Source organism: Bombyx mori, chromosome 7 (assembly GCF_030269925.1).
Source record: "Bombyx mori chromosome 7, ASM3026992v2".
NCBI lineage: Eukaryota > Metazoa > Arthropoda > Insecta > Lepidoptera > Bombycidae > Bombyx > Bombyx mori.
This window is the reverse complement of record NC_085113.1, coordinates 6029637-6051797: the sequence shown is the minus strand read 5'-3', so window position 1 is coordinate 6051797 and position 22161 is coordinate 6029637. Positions and strand designations below refer to the sequence as shown.

Genomic DNA, 22161 nt, shown 5'->3' with positions numbered 1-22161 from the left:
ACCTGAGGGGCCTACGAGGGGGGGCATAGTTACAACCGTATCCGATTTGAGAGTACGAGCTAAACGGTAGTAAGACCTTTGAGAGGGCGCGAGTCCTTCTAAGAAATCAGACCACCTAGCATCTCGGATTTCGGCGATGCGAGACTTTACGTCGCGTTGTAGGGCACGCATTCGAATACGATTTTCCATGGTAGGATACCTATCGTAGGCGCGGATCGAAGCGTTCTTAGCTCTAAGGAGTTCCCTAATATCGTCGGGCAATTCGAAGCGGTGAAGGAAGTCCTCCGCTACAACTTGCTTCGATGACCTATCTAATGTCGAGGTAATGTGTGACGTTAGGATGTCTATGGCTTCAGCGGTATCCTGAAGAGACGGGGTAGAGTCCGGGCTAAACGGGAGCGATGGTGGATCAGATTCAGCCAGGCTGATGCCCAGCGTGTGCCAATCCACCACAGTCCTCGTGACGGGAACGGAATCGGGAGCGCGACCGAGTTTCATAACGACGGGACGGTGGTCTGAATCTAACTCTGAAACTACTTCGATCGAGTGTAAGCGCAGAGCTACGTTTTTTAATAACGCTATGTCGAGTATATCCGGGCGATGCGCGATATTTAGCGGGTAGTGAGTCGGGGTTAGCGGAGCGATGATATCGAAGGCGAGATCATCAACTAGCGCGTCGAGCCGCCTGCCATTAGGGGTTGTGGTGTGAGAATTCCACCTGATGTGTTTACAATTTAGGTCGCCCGCCAGAATGACAGAGCTTCCCATGCTGAGCAGCGCCTCGATATCACTGCTTAGAACAATCTTATCCGGTGGAAGATAAACGGACGCGATAACGATCGGCGCGTGTCCCGTCAGTGAGATTCGGCATACTGATGCTTCGATGTTAACGAGCGCGGGGGGATCGAGCGGGATGCAGTGCAAGGCTCTTCTGTAGTAGATGACGGTACCACCACCACGAGCAGTGAGCCTGTCGTTCCTAACCATGTTATAGTTCGCGATTTTAGGGTCGCGGCGCGCGGGCTTAAGTAGAGTCTCCTGTACTAAAAATATGTCAATTTGATGGTCACGCAAAAAATCACAAACCTGATCACGTTGATTTGCGAGACCGTATGCGTTAAAAAATCCTATTGTTACGGATAGGGGTTTCAGCCTACTTTTGTACGCCATTGATTACCGGCGGAGTGAGGGGAGGACGTACGTATTTAACGACGCGTATACGTCGGCGTATTCTTGCACAACGGCGATGAAGTGCTGTGCAGTGGAGGCGGCGCGGATGGCGTCACCTAAAGCGTTAACGCGCTCAAAGTTAATCGATTGAAAGAAGTCGATCGCTAGAGCAAGATTGTCGGACGCTGTCGGAGGGCAATTCGCGGGGGAGGGGCGTATCGCGGGGGCGGGACGAATCGCGGAGGAGGGAGTTGTAGCCGTGTTCGTGTACGGCAGCGGTTTCGCCCAGGCCGAGCCACTGGGCACCGGCGCCGGAACGAATGCTGGCTTAGCCTGCGACACAGAGGGTGCCGAGGCTTTGATGTCTGGGTGGGAAGCTCGGAGGCGGTTTTGGCGGGCGACGCGGCGATTTATTTTCGGGGCTCGGGGGCATCCGCGGTAATTTGCGGGGTGACCCTGTGTTCGACACAGGACGCAGCTAGGCGGTTCCGTCGCGGTTTTTTGATCGCGAGTGCAAAGGGCCGTAGCGTGATCGCCTAGACACTTGACGCATCGGGGGCGCGCGTGACAGTTACGGGAAGAATGCCCGTACAGTTGACAGTTATGGCACTGGCTAGGAGTGCCTTTTTTATGGGGGGCTTCGACGGCGATACCGGAGAGCCTACAGACGGTACGTATGTTAAAAATTTGCTTACCCTCGGGGGTAGGCTGGAGGGCGACTAGAACCATATTATATGGCTCCCTACCGCGGCCGGTGTGCATGCGGTGCACTGAATTTACTGGTAGGCCTTGTTCCAGAAGGTCGGCCTTGACGAGTTCGGCATCCAACTCTTTAGGGATGCCACGTATGACGGCACGAAGTTCGCGCTCCTCCTGGAGCGTATACGTATGGAAACTTATACGCTCCTTACGGAGGTAAGAAGAGAGGGCCCTATGGTCGTCGGGTGTTTGAACCTTAATTTGAATGCCGTTCGCGAGGTTACGGGCATTCGTGAAATTAATATTTTTGGCCTTAAGGGCCAGGGAAACTCGTTCCCAGGCTGCCTTCTCTTGAAGGATTACCGGGGGAGGGGCTTGGATTTTCTTTTGTACTACCGGGCGCGGCGACGGTGTAGCACGGGCAGGGGGAGCAACGGGGGTCGGTGGACGGAGGCGCGACGCGTTCGCGGCTCTGCTTACTTTGGCGGCCGCGGGAGCTCGGGCTTCCGCAGCGCGCCTCTTACCTTTTTGGACTACTGTGAATCCATCAGTCGAGGGGGCGGGGGAAAGATCGACCTCCATGTCCGACTCCGAGTCGGATGAAGAGGAGGGCGCGGGCGACCCGCAGGCGGGCGTTTTAGAGGGCGCGGGGTTGACGGTCGCGACGGAGGCCACGGACAATCGCTCGGGGGCAGAGGACGGCGCGGGCGCGATGGAGGCCGCGGATGAACGCGTGGACGCGACGTGTGCTGCGGATGAGCGCAGGGCTGGAACCGAGACCGCAGCGATCGACGCGGGAGCTTTGCTCGCGAGTATTGGGGACACGGGAGCGGCGGGCGCGACGGAGACCGCTTCTGAGTTCGCGGCGTGATTGGCCTTAAATTCTAAAAATTCGGCCGATAATGTCGGGTACCTCAGACGGAGGAATTCCGCGAACAGATCGATCGTGGACTCCATTGTAACTGTCACGTGCCCAGGGGGGGCTACCCCGGGACTTTAAACACACTCGCCTTACGGCGAGGCCCCAAAACTATAATAATCACGATTAATTACGGCACACAACCGTCCGTTCACAAACGGGCCACTAAGTTGCTGAACGAATTCCAGGAATTTAGGGGTCCGCCCGTTCACAAACGGCGGTGCGACGCAATTAGCACAGGTAGTCACTTCCGAGAAAACACTTGGACGCCAGATGTGCCACGAACCGAGGTCGGGCGATCGAACGAACAATGAGCACGTCAGCACGCGGCGAGTGCTTGGATCGGAATGGCTCTACCTACTTCTGCTACAAAACCATGCAGTTTGGAAGGTGGGACAGCAGTCATTGATAAATTATACTACGACCTCATGACCCAGTTGGGGTAATGGGGTTCACTTTATATGTACTTCTCAAATAAAGGCATGTTATTTAAACCTTTACCCTGTAAGGCATTCTCAGGATTTTTGCGTCGAAATTTGCTGACTCCGTGAAATAGAACTTTTCTTTGATGTTCATAAACAAAACTGGTTTCTGAAGGTCCGGTGTGACGAAGAAAGGTGCAGATTTGGTGGCATTTGTAGGAAATTGATGTCGCCAAGAGCCCTTGAAGTATAAAGCGTTGAGGATTATCGCAACAACTCCAGATACGTCATCTAAAACAATAAAACAAATATATCAGAAAATCGTAATTGTTTTTATTTTTATTCTTTATTACTTAGATGGGTGGACGAGCTCACAGCCCACGTGGTGTTAAGTGGTTACTGGAGCTCATAGACATCCACGACGTAAATGCGCCACCCACCTTGAGATATAAGTTCTAAGGTCTCAGGTATAGTTACAACGGCTGCCCCACCCTTCAAACGCATTACTGCTTCACGGCAGAAATAGGTAGGGTGTTGGTACCCACCCGCGCGGACTCACAAGAGGTCCTACCACCAGTAAAAAAATTGTTTTTAATTTCAATTCAAAGAGCTACAACTCGTTGAATTTTCAAACTATGTAATTTTGAGATCATATAGGTACGTTACTCTTAAAAGCTCAGGGCATTTTGGGCAATAACTGCCACTTTAACGTAAAAAGGACCTATCTGTTGAAATAAGCCTTGTCGAAGCGATTTTTAGGTCGATTTTATTTTATAAATGAAACGAAGTCAATTAGCTAAATAGTTTGCTTATGAAATGTCCGTGACAACGATAATTTATAATCCTTTTTTCCTTAAGCTTATTGCCCATCTGGCGTTCAGTGATTACTGGAACTACTTAAAATATAAGTTCTAAGGTCTCCGTTTTTAAATTACAACCATTCTCACTTACCATCATCGACTAAATCGGGTATTTTCCCGTGAGTTATGTTAGAGACCCAGGCGTTGATCTGTTTAGACGCTTCGGGTGGATTGTAAAAATCAATGCCTCTGATTTCCGTTTTGTAGAACTCCTCGGCGATCGCAGCGAATCTCTGTCTCGGCAAAACATAGTCCCCTATGTAAATTCTGCTGCCGAGATTCAAGACGTATTCTGGATTTTGTTTCTGAATGAAATAAAAAGAATAAATAATATAAACGCTAACTTTCATTTAAAGAATATCATCCCTACGAGTTTATTTATTGGGGATATAATGAATCTCAAATAAAATGAATACAAATATAATCAATTAGTTTGGAAGTAGGGCTTATTCTAAGCCCTACACGACTATATACCACCATCCTGCTTATATCTACGGCGAATCAGTTACGTCAGAAGACAAGACTGGTTTAACCACCTGCGAGCTCGATAATAGAAATGACAGCTTATAGCAAACATACGGGCTCCGATTATCACGTGGCCGTGAGATCATTCACCCCTCAATGCAATGCAAATAGTAAACTAGACAATGATCGAGCTTTGATCGGTTTTTTTTTGATATCGCCATCTTGTTGTGTCTTTAAAGCCGTTAGTTGCCCTCAATTAATAAAAATAGTATTATTATTCGCCAATAGATGTCGGGAAGAGTTGATTATTGAAAACACGAATAAAACAACATTTTCTGAAAATAAATCGTAGCTAGATCGATTTATCGCCCCCGAAATCCCCTGTATACTAAATTTTATGAAAATTGTTGGAGCCGTTTCCGAGATTCAGATTATATATATATATATTAATATACAAGAATTGCTCGCTTAAGGGTATAAGATAATTAATACGAATAACTTCCAAATTTACTAATTTCGCTAATTCCGTTTTTATTGCATAATATTTCATAATTGTGTACGTTTATTGACTTTGATTTTATAAAATGTCTGCACGATTTCAATCCCGAGATAATTGATTTGAGTATACGAGGAATTAAAATGCTCGCAAGGCCAAGAACGCTACAAAAAGTCGATGTGTGCAGCAAAAAATCAAGTTATCAAGTTATCGAATCAAATTAGACGTCGTAAAATCAGTGAATATCAATCAAAACTAGGAATGGATCAACGCAGAAGATCTTATATTATTAGATAGTGGCATGTTGTGAACAGAGAGGGGCTCCGAACAGATTCTCTTCTTTATTTCAGGTGAAAGTCGTGTTTTTCGATTAACTTTTAATTAACACCACAATTGAAGCAATTGCAGCTTTATTTTTACAACGGTTTATACGGTTATGGTTCTTTTCATTTCTTCGTCTTGTTAGCGGTAATTATATTAACTAGACGTTCCGCAGTAGTCGAAATTCGACTATAATTAATTGGAATCGTAAGTTTGTGCACTATTATGATTGTATTTTATACTTCTATAATCACAAATTTTGCCAAGATTAAACTATAACAAAGACAAACAATAATTAATCTATTCTCAATTTGACAACAGACGTCAAGAACAAAAGTTTGACAATAAATAGTATGCATGACTGTGTGCGTCAAATACATGGTATGTAGTGTGTATAATGTTTTCTTCATTGATTTAATGTACCTTTTAGGCATTATTTTAAAAAACTATTAGGATTGTGCACTTCTTCTCTATATTCTCTATAAGTGTGGAAAATGTCATACTTCTCCGTCCGCGCAATTTTCGTAAAAAGGGATACAAAGTTTTTGCTTCACGTATTGATATATAGATGTCACAGAATATTTCCCTGTCAAAATATCGTGCGTTCCGGATCACGGAGCTTTATTCAAATATCTTAAGAAAACACAATTGTGACAATTTTAGACCACGGTTGGAACGATTTCCGACGAATTTCTGGTCGGTTTGTCTTTTAAATGAAAAGGACGTAGGACTTCTTTCTCTTAATTTAAGATTGCGTTAAGTTCAATAACCAGGCGAAGAAAGAAACGCAAAAAAATATATCAAAATATCTAACGAAACAAGTACTTAACGACATTAGGTTAGGTAGTTTAAAAAACCCAATTGCTTCCATGACGTTGAATATGAAATAGACCGCAAGTCAAACAAGAATACACATAATATGTACCTACCTATATTGTAAAATGAATAATTATAGCTAAGATTTCTCATAGCCTCACAAATCATTCATTTCCTTATTTAAATTACGTATGTCGTTTCGCATTTGGTTATACAGTAAACCCAAGATTGTTTGTTTGTTCGTACACTTACAATAGTCTGACTCAAACAAGATAAGATTTTGTGGTCAGTCAATTTCGTACACATGACTAAATGGGAACTGTGTTATTTATTTTCTGATCGTATTATGTATGCCTCGCGAATTCATCCACGTCGGCTATTCGATTTATGCTATATATATATATATACATATATAACTTTCCGCCGCTCATAAACTCTCTCTTAACAAAAATTGTCGGTAAATTGCTTCGTCACGCTACAATAAGTTTCGCAATTGTAAAATTAATAAATACAATGAATTTTACGGTATTACTTTTTACGATCGTATAAATACGTATATCAATGATTTGCTACAGATAAATGCATAAAATTATGTTAATTTGTTTGCATTACCCATAATACTGTTGAGCCACCATAAAGATCCCAGAAGTGTATTTACTAATAGTTGCAATAGGCAGGCTGTTAAGAATCTTATGTATGATATTGTTTAAAAGACGAGAATAGTAGATGCTGTACCAACTACATAATCATGACGCAAATCATGGATATTTCAAATAAGTGACAACTGTCACACCCGTGACCAACACGTAAAAGTGGTAAAAGGATCGCTAGCTTAATTATGATGCCTTGATACAAAGCGTAGGGCTGCTACTATTTTTAAGTACTTAAATACTTTAGATATCGACAAGATAAAATTCTGCGATACGTGCAAGACCTTGTAAGAAAATTATAGATTTATTAGTTTATATACAGCGGCTCAGGTGGTATTGTTAGCTCGAACCAAGCTTTACCGTCATAGTCTATTATTAGTAAACGTGAAACAGTTTTGGATTCTATCATTCCAATACCAATTAATAATAATGATCTGCCGTTTTATTTTGGCAGGCGAGTAATCTTCATAAGCCTTAAAGTAATAACACATTTATATATATGTGTATGTGTCAAATAAATGGTAGTGTGTGTAATGTTTATTGATTTAATGTATTATTAATGCATAATTTTATTACCATTAAATATTACAAAAAAAAAAATTACCATTCTGCACTCCTTCTCTATATTCTCTATAAGCGTTGAAAAATTTCACACCTTCCGTCCGTGCAATTTTCGTAAAAAGGAGTTACAAAGTTTTTGCTTCGTGTATTAATATATAGATACAAACCTTAAGAGAATCAATAATTGTACTGAATTTTATTCGGACTTCTCTTCTGTCCAGAGCAAAGCCGAGCACCGACGACAGTTCCAATTTCGTATTACCTGTGGCCGCCTCTGTGAGTATAGCCAATGCCAACTTTAGACCCAGGGGGGAGATCAAGAAGTTATCACCCGAGACTGCAGCTACACGCTACGCAGAAAAAAAAATGAAAATTTAAAAATTATTTCAGTCGAAATTGCCTGTCGTAAATACAAGTAATTTGTCACATTTCTTATCGATCAGCTCAGCTAAAAAAATACGATCTCTTATATTTCTATCGGATAATTTTCAACGCATTTCGATGTCCTATTGTTGATTTATTTTCTCTCTTCTTTGGACATTTTAAAATAACATGTGCGCTATTTTGTACTAAGACATTAGAAAATCGTAGTGATGACATACAGCAAAATTTTCGTTTACATTTTAGAAATAATGTAGTTAGATTGAATTCCGATCCTAATAAACAAAGGCGTCTCTAGACACAAGCTTGAATAGGTAGAATAGGTACAAATATAGCACGTTCATTGAGAGTGCCATGTGCAGAGTGTCATTGAGAGTGCCATGTGAGAGTGCCATGTGCCAGAGAGCCATGTGCAACGCACTATAGGTAAGGTGGCTTCTGCTATCAATCTTCAGAACAGAATAGGCACTGTAAGCCATATAATTACCCAATCAATCTTCGATGGATGGCAAACAAATGTTCGTAATGATACGAGCAACAAAACACATACCTTAGTCAGGGTCCAATCGAATTTATCAAAATTCGCAGCAGATGGATGGAATTCATCTAAATCCCAGTAATCAGGATCCACAAGAGTTTCATTGTACGGAGTTACTGCTACTACCTGTCGATAGGTCTCGGTAGCTACGGCCCCAATTGGATTGTACGTGCTGCCGTAACCGAACACATCTCTTAGGGTGTTCGGATCTATGTTCGCTGTAGCAGATGAACATAGTAGAATTTGAGCTGAAAACAAAATTGAATTTGTAGAAGAAGAAGAAGAAGAAATAAAAGAAAAGGATATAGAAACTATCCATATTTATGTGTGCAAATAAATAAGAATTTTAAATTTGTGTTTGTTTATCAGCTCTAGCGAGTAAATTTAATTTACAAATGAGTAGCTTTGTTTACAATTAGCTATAGTCACAGTGGTGTGGGTTTCACTAGTTACTAATAAGTTGAGGAAAATTGTTATTTGCTTAGTCGTGGAATATGTATCATTAAATTGGCCTTTGTCCTAAAAAATCATGGGGATAACAACTTTTCTATTAATCATATTGGTAATCACGCTTCTACCTAATTACTTAAATATCCTATTAATGATTTACTCGATTGATTCGCCAATCCAAAGTGTGTAATTCCCAAGGCAGATTGACGTCAAGCGAGCGGACTTTGTTTTGTTGTAACCAAAACTGTAAGTCAATTCGCACTACAATATATTTTCCGACCCGGATACATAATACAACAGGCGACTACTTCACATGATATTTTAATGCTTTTTTAACTCAGAATTTAATTTCTCGAATTGAATTAATTCAGAACACTTTTATTTCAGGTTTGAAGTAGCATTTGATCTATTTCATGATTATTGCAAGATTCTTGCCCTTTTGTTATTTCGTTATTTATTAAATATGCCCCAATATGTACAAAGTAACAAATGTAAATCCCATTCCTATCCCATAATCAAACTATTACATACAGTTTTCTTGTTGACATTTTTGTAGTGTCAATTTTAGATTTCTAAGATTTTAGATTAACGTGTATGACGAAAATTCAATTAAAGTTTCAATTATGTTAAGACATTAATTAAACTTATAAATATGAAACCTCGAATCAAGAAATTAAATTAAAATGCAAGCACGATATCAAACCGCAAATCCACATTCGAATCAAATGTGAAAGATTAAACAAAGATCGATGTAACTTCAAATATCTAACTGATCATAATATTATTAATATTCATGTAATAAATTTAGAATGAGACAGATGTTATTGCACACCAAAACGTAATGAACATTGAAAATCAGTTAACAGGCAAGTACAATTGGTACAAAAGGCGGTCTTGTAGACAACCGTTTTCATCTTGACACATTCTGAAAAAATTACGGCAGGTATGTTGCGACTTTTAACAATATTTATAGTGGTCAAAATAAACATAACCTTTTAGCGCATTAATAAACAATAAAGAAAAATAAATACATATTATACTCGTATGTATCATCATCAGTCTGTACTCCACTGCTAGATGTAGGCTTAATTCCATAGTCCGCCACAATGAATCGTCCATATATGTATGTATATAGCAAATATATAATACATATAATATTAAACTACTAACTTTACCGTTATTGTACTTAACGCGTTACAATTTAATGAAAGATCTGAGACATTCAAACTAACATTTCACCGGACCTCCGTCCATTGATTGTACATTCACATTAAATTTGTTTTATTTACCTCGATATAATCATTATTATAACGTGAATACAATACCTTTGTGACTTCTACATAATATCTAAAATTTGGCGGTAGTTATCATTTTAGTTTCAAGTGTCTACAAACTGCCTTGACGTTATTACCGGTTCATCTCAGCGATGATAAATTTGAATTCCCAAAGCGTCGCACGGTTTGCAATTGTTTGCTCGCAAGGATAGAAGGATAGGTGCCCATGTAGTACGGATATCTGCTGCGAAGCACTAATGATTTCTGCTTTGAGTCTTGACTAAAGCCATCGAATAGCTCAAAGAGTCATTAAGCTAAAGTGGCAGTGGGCTGGTCATATATGCCGTAGAACTGACGATCTCTGGATTAGACTTAGACAGGCTCCCGAGTGGAAACCGCGCAATGGAATACGTAACGTGGGGCGTTCCCTGGCTAGATGGTGCAATGACCTCTGAAGGATGGCCGGCAAGAGTTGGATGAGGAGAGCCGAAGACCAGGCTCAGTGTCATGGATTGAAAGAGGGCTATATCCAGCAGTGGGCGACTGTGGCCTGATGATGATAATGAGACTTCAATCTAATATCTGAAAATGGGTTGGGATATTCACATTGCCGTGTCTCTGGGCTCTGTTGGCCACTTTGTACCTAGTGCGCCGTAAACTCACACATCCAAACACTCACACATCTAATCAATAAAATAATGCTGTCTTTTAATTTCGGCATTTGGTATATTACTTAAATCTGTACTATAATTTCTCTAAGCGTGCTTTTGCTAAACGTATTTCAAGTATGCCTTATAGCTTGCACCTTTCGTGAATTCGAATAATGTGTATAATTTTTTTATGATTATAATATAGCAATGATATTTAATAACTATAATAATAAGTCTGCTAATAATGTACACTGTTAAATCGATAGTCTTTATACATGTTTATAATTAGTCCTGTATTAATAATTGAAAACTTATATTTTTTGTCAGAATATATGATTTTAAACACACTATCAAACGAAATATATTTGAAACGATATGATGTAGAATTCTGTTTAGTATTCACATAATATACATAATACACATATTTTTATTCATAGTTGACCTTTTGGTCGTCCGAGATAACCTATCGATCGTAAGTAAATGTGTATTATCAAATATATTAAGTTTCAAATATATTTAATCTAAATACAATGACCCAGCAACTCCGTCAAATATAATTAAATAATCAAATATGGCGAGATTATGTTTACATTACTGCTAATATCAATAGCGTTCTAAATTATTGGGAAATTCGTAAAAATAAGACATTATTATTTTATGTACGTGAATTATATAGTTATTAATTGATTCACTTTATATTGATTTATGATATTTTATAACACGTTAGGTATGCTTTGATTGAGGTACTAATTGTGAGATTTCGAAAGCAAACTCTTACGACGTAAATATTAAGAAAAATGTATGTAAATACCGTCGGGCCTGTGAGCGCACAGATTAATAAAGATTTAAAAACAATGCAATAAAGCTTGACTTGAAACCATAATCAAATCTCACTTTACTTGTTTAGTATGTATTGAACCTACTGCAATCCGAATTCGATTTTTTTTTCTTTTTTTCTTTTTTATTGTTTAGATGGGTGGACGAGCTCACAGCCCACCTGGTGTTAAGTGGTTACTGGAGCCCATAGACATCTACAAATGTAAATGCGCCACCCACCTTGAGATATAGTTGTAAGGTCTATAGTATAGTTACAACGGCTGCCCCACCCTTCAAGCCGAAAGGCATTGTTGCTTCACGGCAGAAATACGCAGGGTGGTGGTACCTACCCGCGCCGACTAACAAGAGGTCCTACCACCAGTAATTACGCAAATTATAATTTTGCGGGTTTGATTTTTATTACACGATGTTATTCCTTCACTGTGGAAGTCAATCGTGAACATTTGTTGAGTACGTATTTCATTAGAAAAATTGGTACCCGCCTGGGATTCGAACACCGGTGCATCACTCAACATGAACGCACCGGACGTCTTATCTTTTAGGCCACGACGACTTCGATTCTAAGTAGGAGTAAAAATCTTTATGAAAGATATTTAAGATTCAGCCTTCTAGTGCGTTTTTATCACTTTATTGTGTTTCCCTCGCTCATGACACAAAAGAGACTCCTAGAAATACGCTGAATCTTAGAAATGCAGCACGTTTATTTATTTTTATACTTACTATTAAGTACCTAAGGGTAATTCGTGTGAATAATTTGGCATAGATGTTTTAACAAATCTCGTAATCTAATTAGATCTAAGTTGATGTTTAGTGCGCATTGTGACGTTAAATCTATTCATAAAAGATTTTATTATTGATAAATACATACATTTAGGACATTATTAATGAGAAATAATAAATGGATTGTATACATTAGCCTATACTGACGTTTTGATTATTTTAAAGTTTTAATTTTTGGGTGTCAGACATATAAATTAAACAGGCTAACTTTGTTCACACTTTGCTTTAATCTGCCAATTTTACATTGATGCGTTTGGTTCTTGATTTATTCATAATTACTTTGGACTTCTTATACAAATTTTTACACACAACGCTACCGCGATGTAATTTTGTTAGCCTGTGACATCTATTGACGACATTTGTCAACTGTTGAATTTATAACTTAACAATATTTTAATGGTTTGCAATATAAACCTCATATTTAATAATAATTCTTAATATGTACAGGACTCTATATAATCATATAAATAATCAGAAACCTTACACTCTATATAATCATATTAATATAAATAATCATAAACCTTACAGCTCGGCCATCCTACCTAAAGCGAGACCCTTCGCTTTGAGATCAAGAAAAAAAAACAAAATATATATGTTACAAAAAAAATAATAATAATAAATGCAATTAATTATACACTAGGTTTATATATGACGTGTAACATTTTTTTTAAACATTTTTTTTGCTATAAATACTAAGTACATACACATATCTATCGCTAAATCGTTTCCATGGTTTTAAGTTCTATCAAAATAATAATTAAAATAACAATTTCTTTCTTAAGTAACTAAATGTCAAACATAAACTGAGTAATCAAGTATCTAATCACTGTCATCAACACTATAACTAGATTCATCAGATTCTAATTCTCTACAGAACGACATCCAAGGCTGAATCTTATCAATAGATACAACTGCTTCATACCTTCTACCTTTTTTGCGAGTCATTGGTATATCTTCTACCACGAACCTATCATTGGGAAGAACCTTTAGTATACGATAAGGGCCTTGGTACTTAACAGAGAGCTTTTGAGATTTTCCATCGTGCGGAGCCTGCCTTGCTAAGCGTACTAAATCCCCTTCTTGGTACTGCCTCGCTGGTTTCCTATGCTTATTAAAATTGACTGCATCTTTAACTTGTTGCTGTTTTTTTTTTTTTTTACTAGCCTGTTGTCTGACTTCCGCCAATTCCTCAATGGGAGTCCTATTTAGGGTGTCATTGATTACCGTACTAAGTATGCTTTCCGTTCTATTAATTATGTTAAATCCAAATAGTAGCTCAGAGGGGCTCTTTTGGGTAGTTTTATGTCGAGCTGTGTTCATACCAACCTGTATATCAGTGATGTGGTTGTCCCACGACTTGTCGTCGCCGCCGTGATTGGCTGTCGATAGAGCATCTAAAATCGTTCTATTAAACCTTTCTACTTGCCCGTTTGCTCGAGGCGTTGCAACGGCATTTACAATATGTTTGATCCCGTAAGAGGTCGTAAAATCTTGAAACGCCTTACTGGTGAAACTCGTACCTTTATCTTTTCGATTGGGTGGAGTTCTCCTTCTCGTTTATCACCTGGAGCTTTGTGGTACGCGCACTCAAGGCAGGAGGTAACATACTTCCGGACGAGACGCCGCATTTTCGCGAACCAATAATGGCCTCGGATGCGCTGTAGGGTTCTTTCAAAACCACAATGGCCAACGTCATCGTGGTTCATTTTTAAAATTTGCCAGCGTACACTTTTGGGTACCAGCCATTTTATTTCGTCACCTACCACGCGGTAAACATGGACATTCTTCAGTCTGTAGTTTTTGTGTATGTCCGCTACCTCCGCCGATGAAGGGTCAGAAAGAATCCTTTTGATTTTATTTATCTCGTCATCTGCAGTTTGTACCGTCGTAATCCAGTCCTGTTCGATTTGCTGTATTTGTAAAACATCTAGTACATGTGTTACCTGAAGAAGAATTGACTGGGTTTCTGCTTAGGGCATTCGCGTGTGCCATGCTAACACCAGGCCGGTACTCGATTGTACAGTCGTACTTCTGAAGTTGGACCCACCACCTAGCTATGCGAGGTATCAAGTCACGCTTAGTTAGAGTGGACCTGAGTGCATTGCAATCGGTCAAGATTTTAAATGGTATTCCCACTAAATAAACCCTAAACTGATTGAGAGATGCAATGACCGCCAAAGTTTCGAGCTCGTACGAATGAAACTTGCGTTCGTCAGCGGTAGTTTTCCTGCTGAAGTAGGAAACTGGTTGCAATGCACCATTACAGTTACGCTGCAGTAAAATACCCGCTAGGCCTTCTTTGCAAGCGTCCGTATGTAGCTCGGTTTCGGACTTAGGATCGTATAGAGCTAGCACCGGTCACTCCACCAGAGCGCTTTTAGTGCCTGTGAACGCCTGATCCTGTTCGGCCAACCCCAGTTAGCGTCTTTCTTCAGTAAATCCGTTAACGGTGCAGTTATCGTAACATATCCCTGTATAAACCGTCTGAAGAACCCAGACATACCCAGAAATTGACGCAATTCGTGCTGATTGGTAGGTGTTGGGAATTTTGAGACGGCTTCAGTTTTTTCTTTACTACCTGGGCGGATACCATTAGCACTCACTTCAAACCCTAGAAAGTCTATGACATTCAAAAAGAAATAGCACTTACTTAATTTCAGTGTGAGAACTTCGCCTAGTCTTTGGATGCCTTCCCTAAAATCCTTGGATGGTATCAGTATGTCATCCATGTAGACAACAGCATATTTAATTTGGGCCTCCTTTAATATTTTATGGATTGTCCTTTGGAACACAGATGGTGCATTAACTAGTCCGAAAGGCATGCGGTTGTATTCATACTGCCCATCAAGTGTTACAAAGGCAGTTTTACTACGGGAGGCCTCGGCGACTGGTGTTTGATAGTACCCGGAAGCAAGGTCCAATGACGTAAATAGGGTGTTACCGGATAATAGGTCCAACTGATCCTCGACTCTTGGTAGGGGGTAGTGTTCCTTTTTGGGCTTTCTGTTTAGAGCTCGATAGTCCACATACAATCGTTTCTCACTATTCTTTTTTTTGTACCAGGACTATAGGACTGGCATATGATGAAGATGACTCCCTAGCTCTACCATTATCTACCATCTCCTTAACCATGTCTCTTACTAATTGTCGCTCAGTATGTGACATACGGCATGGGCGATACACGACTGGTTCCGTGTCGTTAAGGTCGATAACCATCTCAGTGATGTTGGTAAACCCAAGGTCCTTGAGCCCACTTGAGAAGCAATCGCTATGCTGAAATAATAACTTTTGTAGTTCTTCGGGCTGCTGTTTTGTTAGCTCAGGATTGCAACTGATCTCTTCATCCAGTCCCCTATCGGTAAGAACGCTACAAGATTGGAAAAAAGGTGTTGGATGCGTATTACGCAGTGCTCGTGTTAAGAGAGTGTCCTTCTTTATACAAACCTTGTTTGACGAGGCATTATAAATTAAAAGCGCTGTGCGGCTGTCTTTTATCTCGTACGTACCGGGAAAAAGATAGTACTCTTTTCCTTCAGCACCCCTTAACGAGCCATGGACGTAGATGCTACCGTTTCCCTGCCCATCAGCATTAACAATTATGGGACGTACAACGTTACCATCTATTTCCGTGTCATCTTCCACTATGAGTCTTATTTTAGTACACGCGAGTCTTTCAAATACGATCTTAGTCGGCGTTTTAGTCATTATAATATCAGGCTTCTCTGTAAAGGAATGTCCAAGTAATGCAGAGTAACTTAGTACATAATCTTCTACTACATATATTTCAATAGTTTTTTTTAACCCTTGAACTTCTACACTCACGGTAGCTACACCTAAAGGGCAAGTCAGGTTTCCTCCTATTCCTCTTAATACCGGCATACCTTCCCTCACATCGATATTCAGGTTCAACTCCTTAGCGGTACTCTGTCTAATTAACGAGCATTGACTCCCTAAATCTACATGACACTTGACCCCTGAGTTGTTAATCTTTATATCCAGTATATATTTATCAATAGCACTATCATCGCCAGTTACATTAGATACTTGTTTTTGTTCATTATTTTTATCTAAGGCCTGACTATCGTCTTTATTAATCGGAGTTTTATTTTTTTAAACAGTTAATCGCCTAATGACCAATCCTCCCGCAGGTCGTACACTTCGCGATAAGTTTTGTACATTTAAAGCTAGGGTGACCTATTTCGTTGCAATTGAAGCAACGGATTCCGTTATTACTAGGGCCCGCCCTGCTCGTGCCAGATTGATTTGTTTTTTTCAGGTTGGCATCGTTAATGGAGTCACGAACTTTGCCTACCTTCACGGTTCTAAAGTATTTGAGCACTTGCTCAGGTTGCTTAAATTGAGCGGCTTGAGCACCCACTTTAACGGCACGATCTTCAACCCCGTACAGCAAACAGTCTACCACTTCCTTGCCATAAATTTTGCAACGATTTAACAAGTTCATTTTCGCATGATAGTAATGTTCAAACGACTCACCGTATCTAACTGTTTTTGCTAACATTTTATGCAATAACTCAGCATAGTTCTCGCTTTGGGGAAAAGATTCTATAAGTTTTTGTTTCCACTCAGTCCATGTAAAATAATAGGCTAGATAAGCCCTGATACCAAGTTTTAGCGACACCAGAAAGCTTGGGCAAGGAATAGTGGATAATTTCCCTGTCTTCCCACCCATATATGTGAGCTCATTCTTCCACTTTCGTCAGCCAAGTAAGGATAGTTTGTTCCTTTGCCATTGGGTCAAATTCGGGGATAACATTTGTGTTGAACGTAAGTTTGGGCTTATCTGAACCTTTTATTTTGTCAAGAATATTCAAGAATTTATCTACTAATACCTTTGTATCTGAACCGTCGTCCTCCTTACCACGCTCAACCTTGCGCGGAAGCTGCGGTGACCCCATATCAGATCCTGAAGAGGAAGACACATGCCGTCTCCTCTGTCCTGTCCTTGTCCTTGTTTTCCATCTCCTTCTTTCGTATTCGTCCCTGTCATCAGAGCCGCTTGATTGTTGCCTGCTCGACCGCTGCTTACGCGATCGTCGTTCACTCGATCGCTTTCCACGCAACCGTTCTCTTCGAATCATCGTGTCCTTGTCCATTTTATCAAATGTTACATATTGCTCTATGCTCGAGCTCCTCCTTCTAATTCTTTCCTGTCGCCCTACATCCTCAACCTCGGATGCTCCATGCTCTATTCTCGAGCACATCCTCCTAATCCTTTCCTGTTGACCTACATCCTTAACCTCGGATGCTCCTTGGTCACTCCCATGTGTTAGTCCTTCCCCTCGACTAAGCACATGGACCCTACATCCTAACCTCGGATGCTCCTTGCTCTATCCGCGAGCTCATCCTCCCAATCCTTCCCTGTTGACCTACACCCTCAGCCTTGGATGCTCCTTGGTCACTCCCATGTGTTAGCCCTTCCCCTCGACTAAGCACATGTGACCTACATCCTCAGCCTCGGATGCTCCTTGGTCATTCCCTATGTGTTAGTCCTTCCCCTCGACTAAGCACATGGGCTCCTTTTATCATTAAGCCACTTCCTCTTACTAGCCGAGCACCAGACCCTTCTCCTCGGCTAGTGTCGTCCTCCACGTCACAGATGATGAGCGTAACTGAAACTCACATTGTGGAGCTTAGAATGATGATAATTATAAACTGCTTTAACCGGGTTTAATAATTGCAAAAAGTAGAATAGGGTAATTTAAATGGCATAATATCGGGTACATTCCGAAAAGCTAGAAGAGGACTCCTCGTGGAACGGGGAACAGAAAAGAAAATAAACTTTATTATGCATGTGCATTCATCGAAAATCATGTATTTCCAAAGACCTGACGCACTCTAATATATTTATGTAAACATTTAAACCAATGCAATAACGAGTGTCGTTAGATTCTAATAGAGCCTATAAAACCCTTAACTTTTTCGTCACCATGTAAATAAAACGGCAGGTGGGTAGAATGAATTTGTTGTTTTAAGTTTAATTACTTATATTAAGTCAAAGTTATAATCGTCATTGATTTCTTCATTGGTTCTTCGTCATTGGTTTATTCAACCCAACGCACATGTGATCATTACGTGGTCGATTGTTCAGTGCGCTTGCACTGATCGGTTACAAGGCAATAATAAAAAATGACTCAGTGCGGGTTTGTATTATGAAGAGGAACAAGACAAAGAAAATTCATATAAAAAAAAAAAAAATCACAACCATCAGAATTTTCAATATCACTGAATCAGATGTAAATAATTAATAATAACTTACGTTTTACCGATCCGTGGGCGTAGTAAGGTTAGTTTTCTAGAGCCTTATTTATCCCGCTTCTGACCTTTTGGGTGTCAGACATATAAATTAAACAGGCTAACTTTGTTCACACTTTGCTTTAATCTGCCAATTTTACATTGATGCGTTTGGTTCTTGATTTATTCATAATTACTTTGGACTTCTTATACAAATTTTTACACACAACGCTACCGCGATGTAATTTTGTTAGCCTGTGACATCTATTGACGACATTTGTCAACTGTTGAATTTATAACTTAACAATATTTTAATGGTTTGCAATATAAACCTCATATTTAATAATAATTCTTAATATGTACAGGACTCTATATAATCATATAAATAATCAGAAACCTTACACTCTATATAATCATATTAATATAAATAATCATAAACCTTACATAATGTTCAAGGGCGACTAATTTAATAATGAAATGTGTAAACAAGATCGTGTTCACGCATTAAAATCATCATATCTGCCATTCGATAGAATAGTATGATGTACAAAATGTAGATAATTCAGCAATAAATATTCCTGGCCTAATATATACAAACCATTAATTATTCATACAATATAAACAGAATTAAGAAACTTACCAGCAAAAAATGTAATGTACACTATAGAAATCATCGCGGCTTGTCACAAACGGCCAGGAAAAACCAGAAAGCAAAAAAAACGAAGCTCAAGGCAATTTTATGATTGTGGTCTTGTTAATAAAAATGAATTTTCGTTAATTAAATCTATCGAAGGTAATATTGGTCAGAATTGATCCATTACACTGAATAATTGCCACGAATTTATTTGCCTATTTCATTATTGCGAAACATGACACGTTCAACACGATTCGCTTGTGAAGTCTGACTAAACAAGTAAACATTGACCACACTTATAGTCTTATACATGGAAGGTTGCGGCCATTACAACCGGTTTATCAGTTAATAGAATGCCTATTCGTCGTTCTACAATTAAATACTCCTTAGTTTTTGACGTCACCGCTACGGCATTTGATGGATTTGGTTCTTTGAGCCTCCCAAAGACATTGACGTCATTGGGAACAGGACTATTATTTTTAATAACCAACCTTATAACAATATATTTAATACATAATTATAGAAGTTATAGAAAATGAAATCTATATTAGCTAATATTTTAAATAATAAAACTTTATTCTTCAGTATTCATATTTGAAGATTGTTTTGTTTTAGCAAAAGCGTCGTTGAGATTTTCTTTCTCAAAAATGAATGGACAGCTTAATTTTCTTCATTCTGCCGATTGAAATATCGTACACTTCTACTACAAATAGGCTTCTCCTAATTAAATAACGTGTAAAATTAAATTATTTCTTTAATTCCACTTAAGTATAGTTCTCGTGGAACACACATAGAAAGTTTCCGTAATCTGGATAAGCATTCAACAAAATTTGTTTTAGCGAATATCAATAAAACAAATTTCATTCATTGATTCTTTCTTGATTGATTTTTGATCTCTTCTGTTCAAATTTTTCGCCTCGCTCTTCAAAAGTTAAGTTATTTATAAAACAGTATGACACCTTATCTCATGTAATCACCTGTGATGTATGAAACATTCCTTATAATCTATGTTAACCTACCTAATGTAATCCTATATAAACTAAGTGTCTATGAAATAAATCGGAGTATTATTCGGACTCTCGTTGGTTTCATTACAAATATATACCTCCGACGCAACACCATATACCGAATAATACTCCGCTTTATTTCATAGACACTTAGTTTATATAGGATTACATTAGGTAGGTTAACATAGATTATAAGGAATGTTTCATACATCACACACCGTCCAAAAATTATATGAAGAAGTTGTTGTCCAATAGGTAACGCAAGATACTACTACTTCCTTAACATAAACATAAAATCAAAATTAATTCACAAGGCTACACATGAATACGTGTCATTTTATGATTGACTAATATGTGTTCAATTTGTCTAATGAAATATATACTCAACACAGGTTCACGAATGACTTCCGCTTTAATAAAATTCAAAGCCGTTTGTGTAATTACTGATCGCAGGGCGTCTTGTTAATCCACACGGGCAGGTTAAAGGCTACAGTGAAAGTTAACTGTAGGTACTCCTGAGTACTCTCAAGCACCGATCACCGTCCTCGTTGAACTCGTCGATTATGACGAAGTGTTTGACGAGCGAACTAGCCCATAGACACAGCCCATTGAGTTTCTCGCCGGATTTTCTCAGTGGGTCGCGATTCCGATCTGGTGGTAGATTCTGCGAAGCACTGCTCTTGCCAAGGCTAGTGTTAGGAAATTCTCTCAGGTTGAGCCCGAGAGCTCTCCTACCTGTCCGGCCGTAACTGGAATAGTCCCTTAGGCTACCAGCGAATAGATAGGAAAAAAAAACTTCTGAGTTAGCAGCAGCAGCATCAAAACAAGATTGGTCAATTTGCATCAATTTGGCAGTTGTAAAAAAAATTGGAAACGAAAGGATCCTTAACCACACTATCACTTACGATGGAAAATGGGTTATTTTTGATTATTGTAAGCGATTAACATAGTGGTTAGAACCTCGTTCAACATCTACGCAATTCCTCAAACGAAAACTTACCCCTAAAAAGTCACGTCACTGCTTAGTGTTCTAGTGCCGGTATAATTTATCACAGCTTCTTACTAAATGACACCAGCATTATAACGAATGTGTATTATTAGGAACTGGACACAATGATGGAGAAGCTCGCGAATCTCCGGTCAGATTTGCTTAATCGCTCGTCCCAGCTGCTCCTACACGACAACGCGCGACCTCTCGACTGGCATAACAGACGACCTTTAAGCTACAAGAATTTAGAGTTGGAAGTTTTGTGTAATCTACTGTAATTACCACAAATGGGTTATTGTTGATTATTGTAAGCGATTATCATATTGGTTAGAACCTCGTTCAACATCTACGCAATTCCTCAAACGAAATCTTACCCCTAAAAAGTCCCGTCACTGTTTGGTGTTCTAGTGCCTGTACAAATCATCACAGCCTCTTACTGAATGACACCAGCATTATAACGGATGCGTATTATCAGGAACTGGACACAATTATGGAGAAGCTCGCGAATCTCCAGCCAGATTTGCTTAATCGCTCGTCCTAGCTGCTCCTACACGACAACGCGCGACCTCATACTGACATAACAGACGGTCTCTGAGCTATAAGAACTAGAGTTGGATGTTTTGTGTAATCCAGTGTACTGAACAGACTTTAAGCCGACAGAATTCTATTTTTACCAAAGTTTGGACAACTTCATGGCAGAGAAAAAAATCAACACCCGAGACGCAGTACAAAATGCCTATGAACAGTTTGTTGGCTCCCACAGACCTGACTTCTTCAAGAAGTACATTACAAATTTAACACTGCGCTGGCAGAGATTATTCTATACCATGGCTGCATAATAATATTTTCATAAACAAAAATAAAAAATATTTATGAAAAAGTAACTAACTAACTAACTAACTATATGTATACTAAACGGCAATTTTGTAGGTAAAGCCTAATATTAAACCAATATTAAACCTAATAATATTAAGCCTAATATTACCTAAAA

The 22161-nt window shown here is 39.3% G+C and overlaps 1 protein-coding gene and 1 long non-coding RNA gene across 3 annotated transcripts in view; both read right to left on the bottom strand.

Moving 5' to 3' along the window:
- Nucleotides 1-19471, bottom strand: part of serpin-3 (serine protease inhibitor 3) — a 39578-nt gene extending 20107 nt beyond the window's left edge. The window contains exons 1-5 of one of the 2 annotated variants that reach the window (XM_062669271.1): nucleotides 19182-19471; nucleotides 8311-8546; nucleotides 7547-7729; nucleotides 4162-4375; nucleotides 3290-3501 (exon numbers count right to left, since the gene is read on the bottom strand). In XM_062669271.1, the coding sequence (XP_062525255.1) occupies nucleotides 3290-3501; nucleotides 4162-4375; nucleotides 7547-7729; nucleotides 8311-8546; nucleotides 19182-19215 (879 nt within the window). In that variant the 5' untranslated portion in view covers nucleotides 19216-19471. 2 annotated transcript variants of the gene reach the window in all.
- On the bottom strand, nucleotides 12498-19147 carry LOC119628735 (uncharacterized). The gene is made up of 2 exons (XR_005244901.2): nucleotides 18567-19147; nucleotides 12498-17919 (listed from the first exon to the last, which is right to left on the bottom strand). It is a non-coding gene; the product is annotated as an uncharacterized LOC119628735 (long non-coding RNA).
- Nucleotides 19472-22161: the final 2690 nt, after the last annotated feature.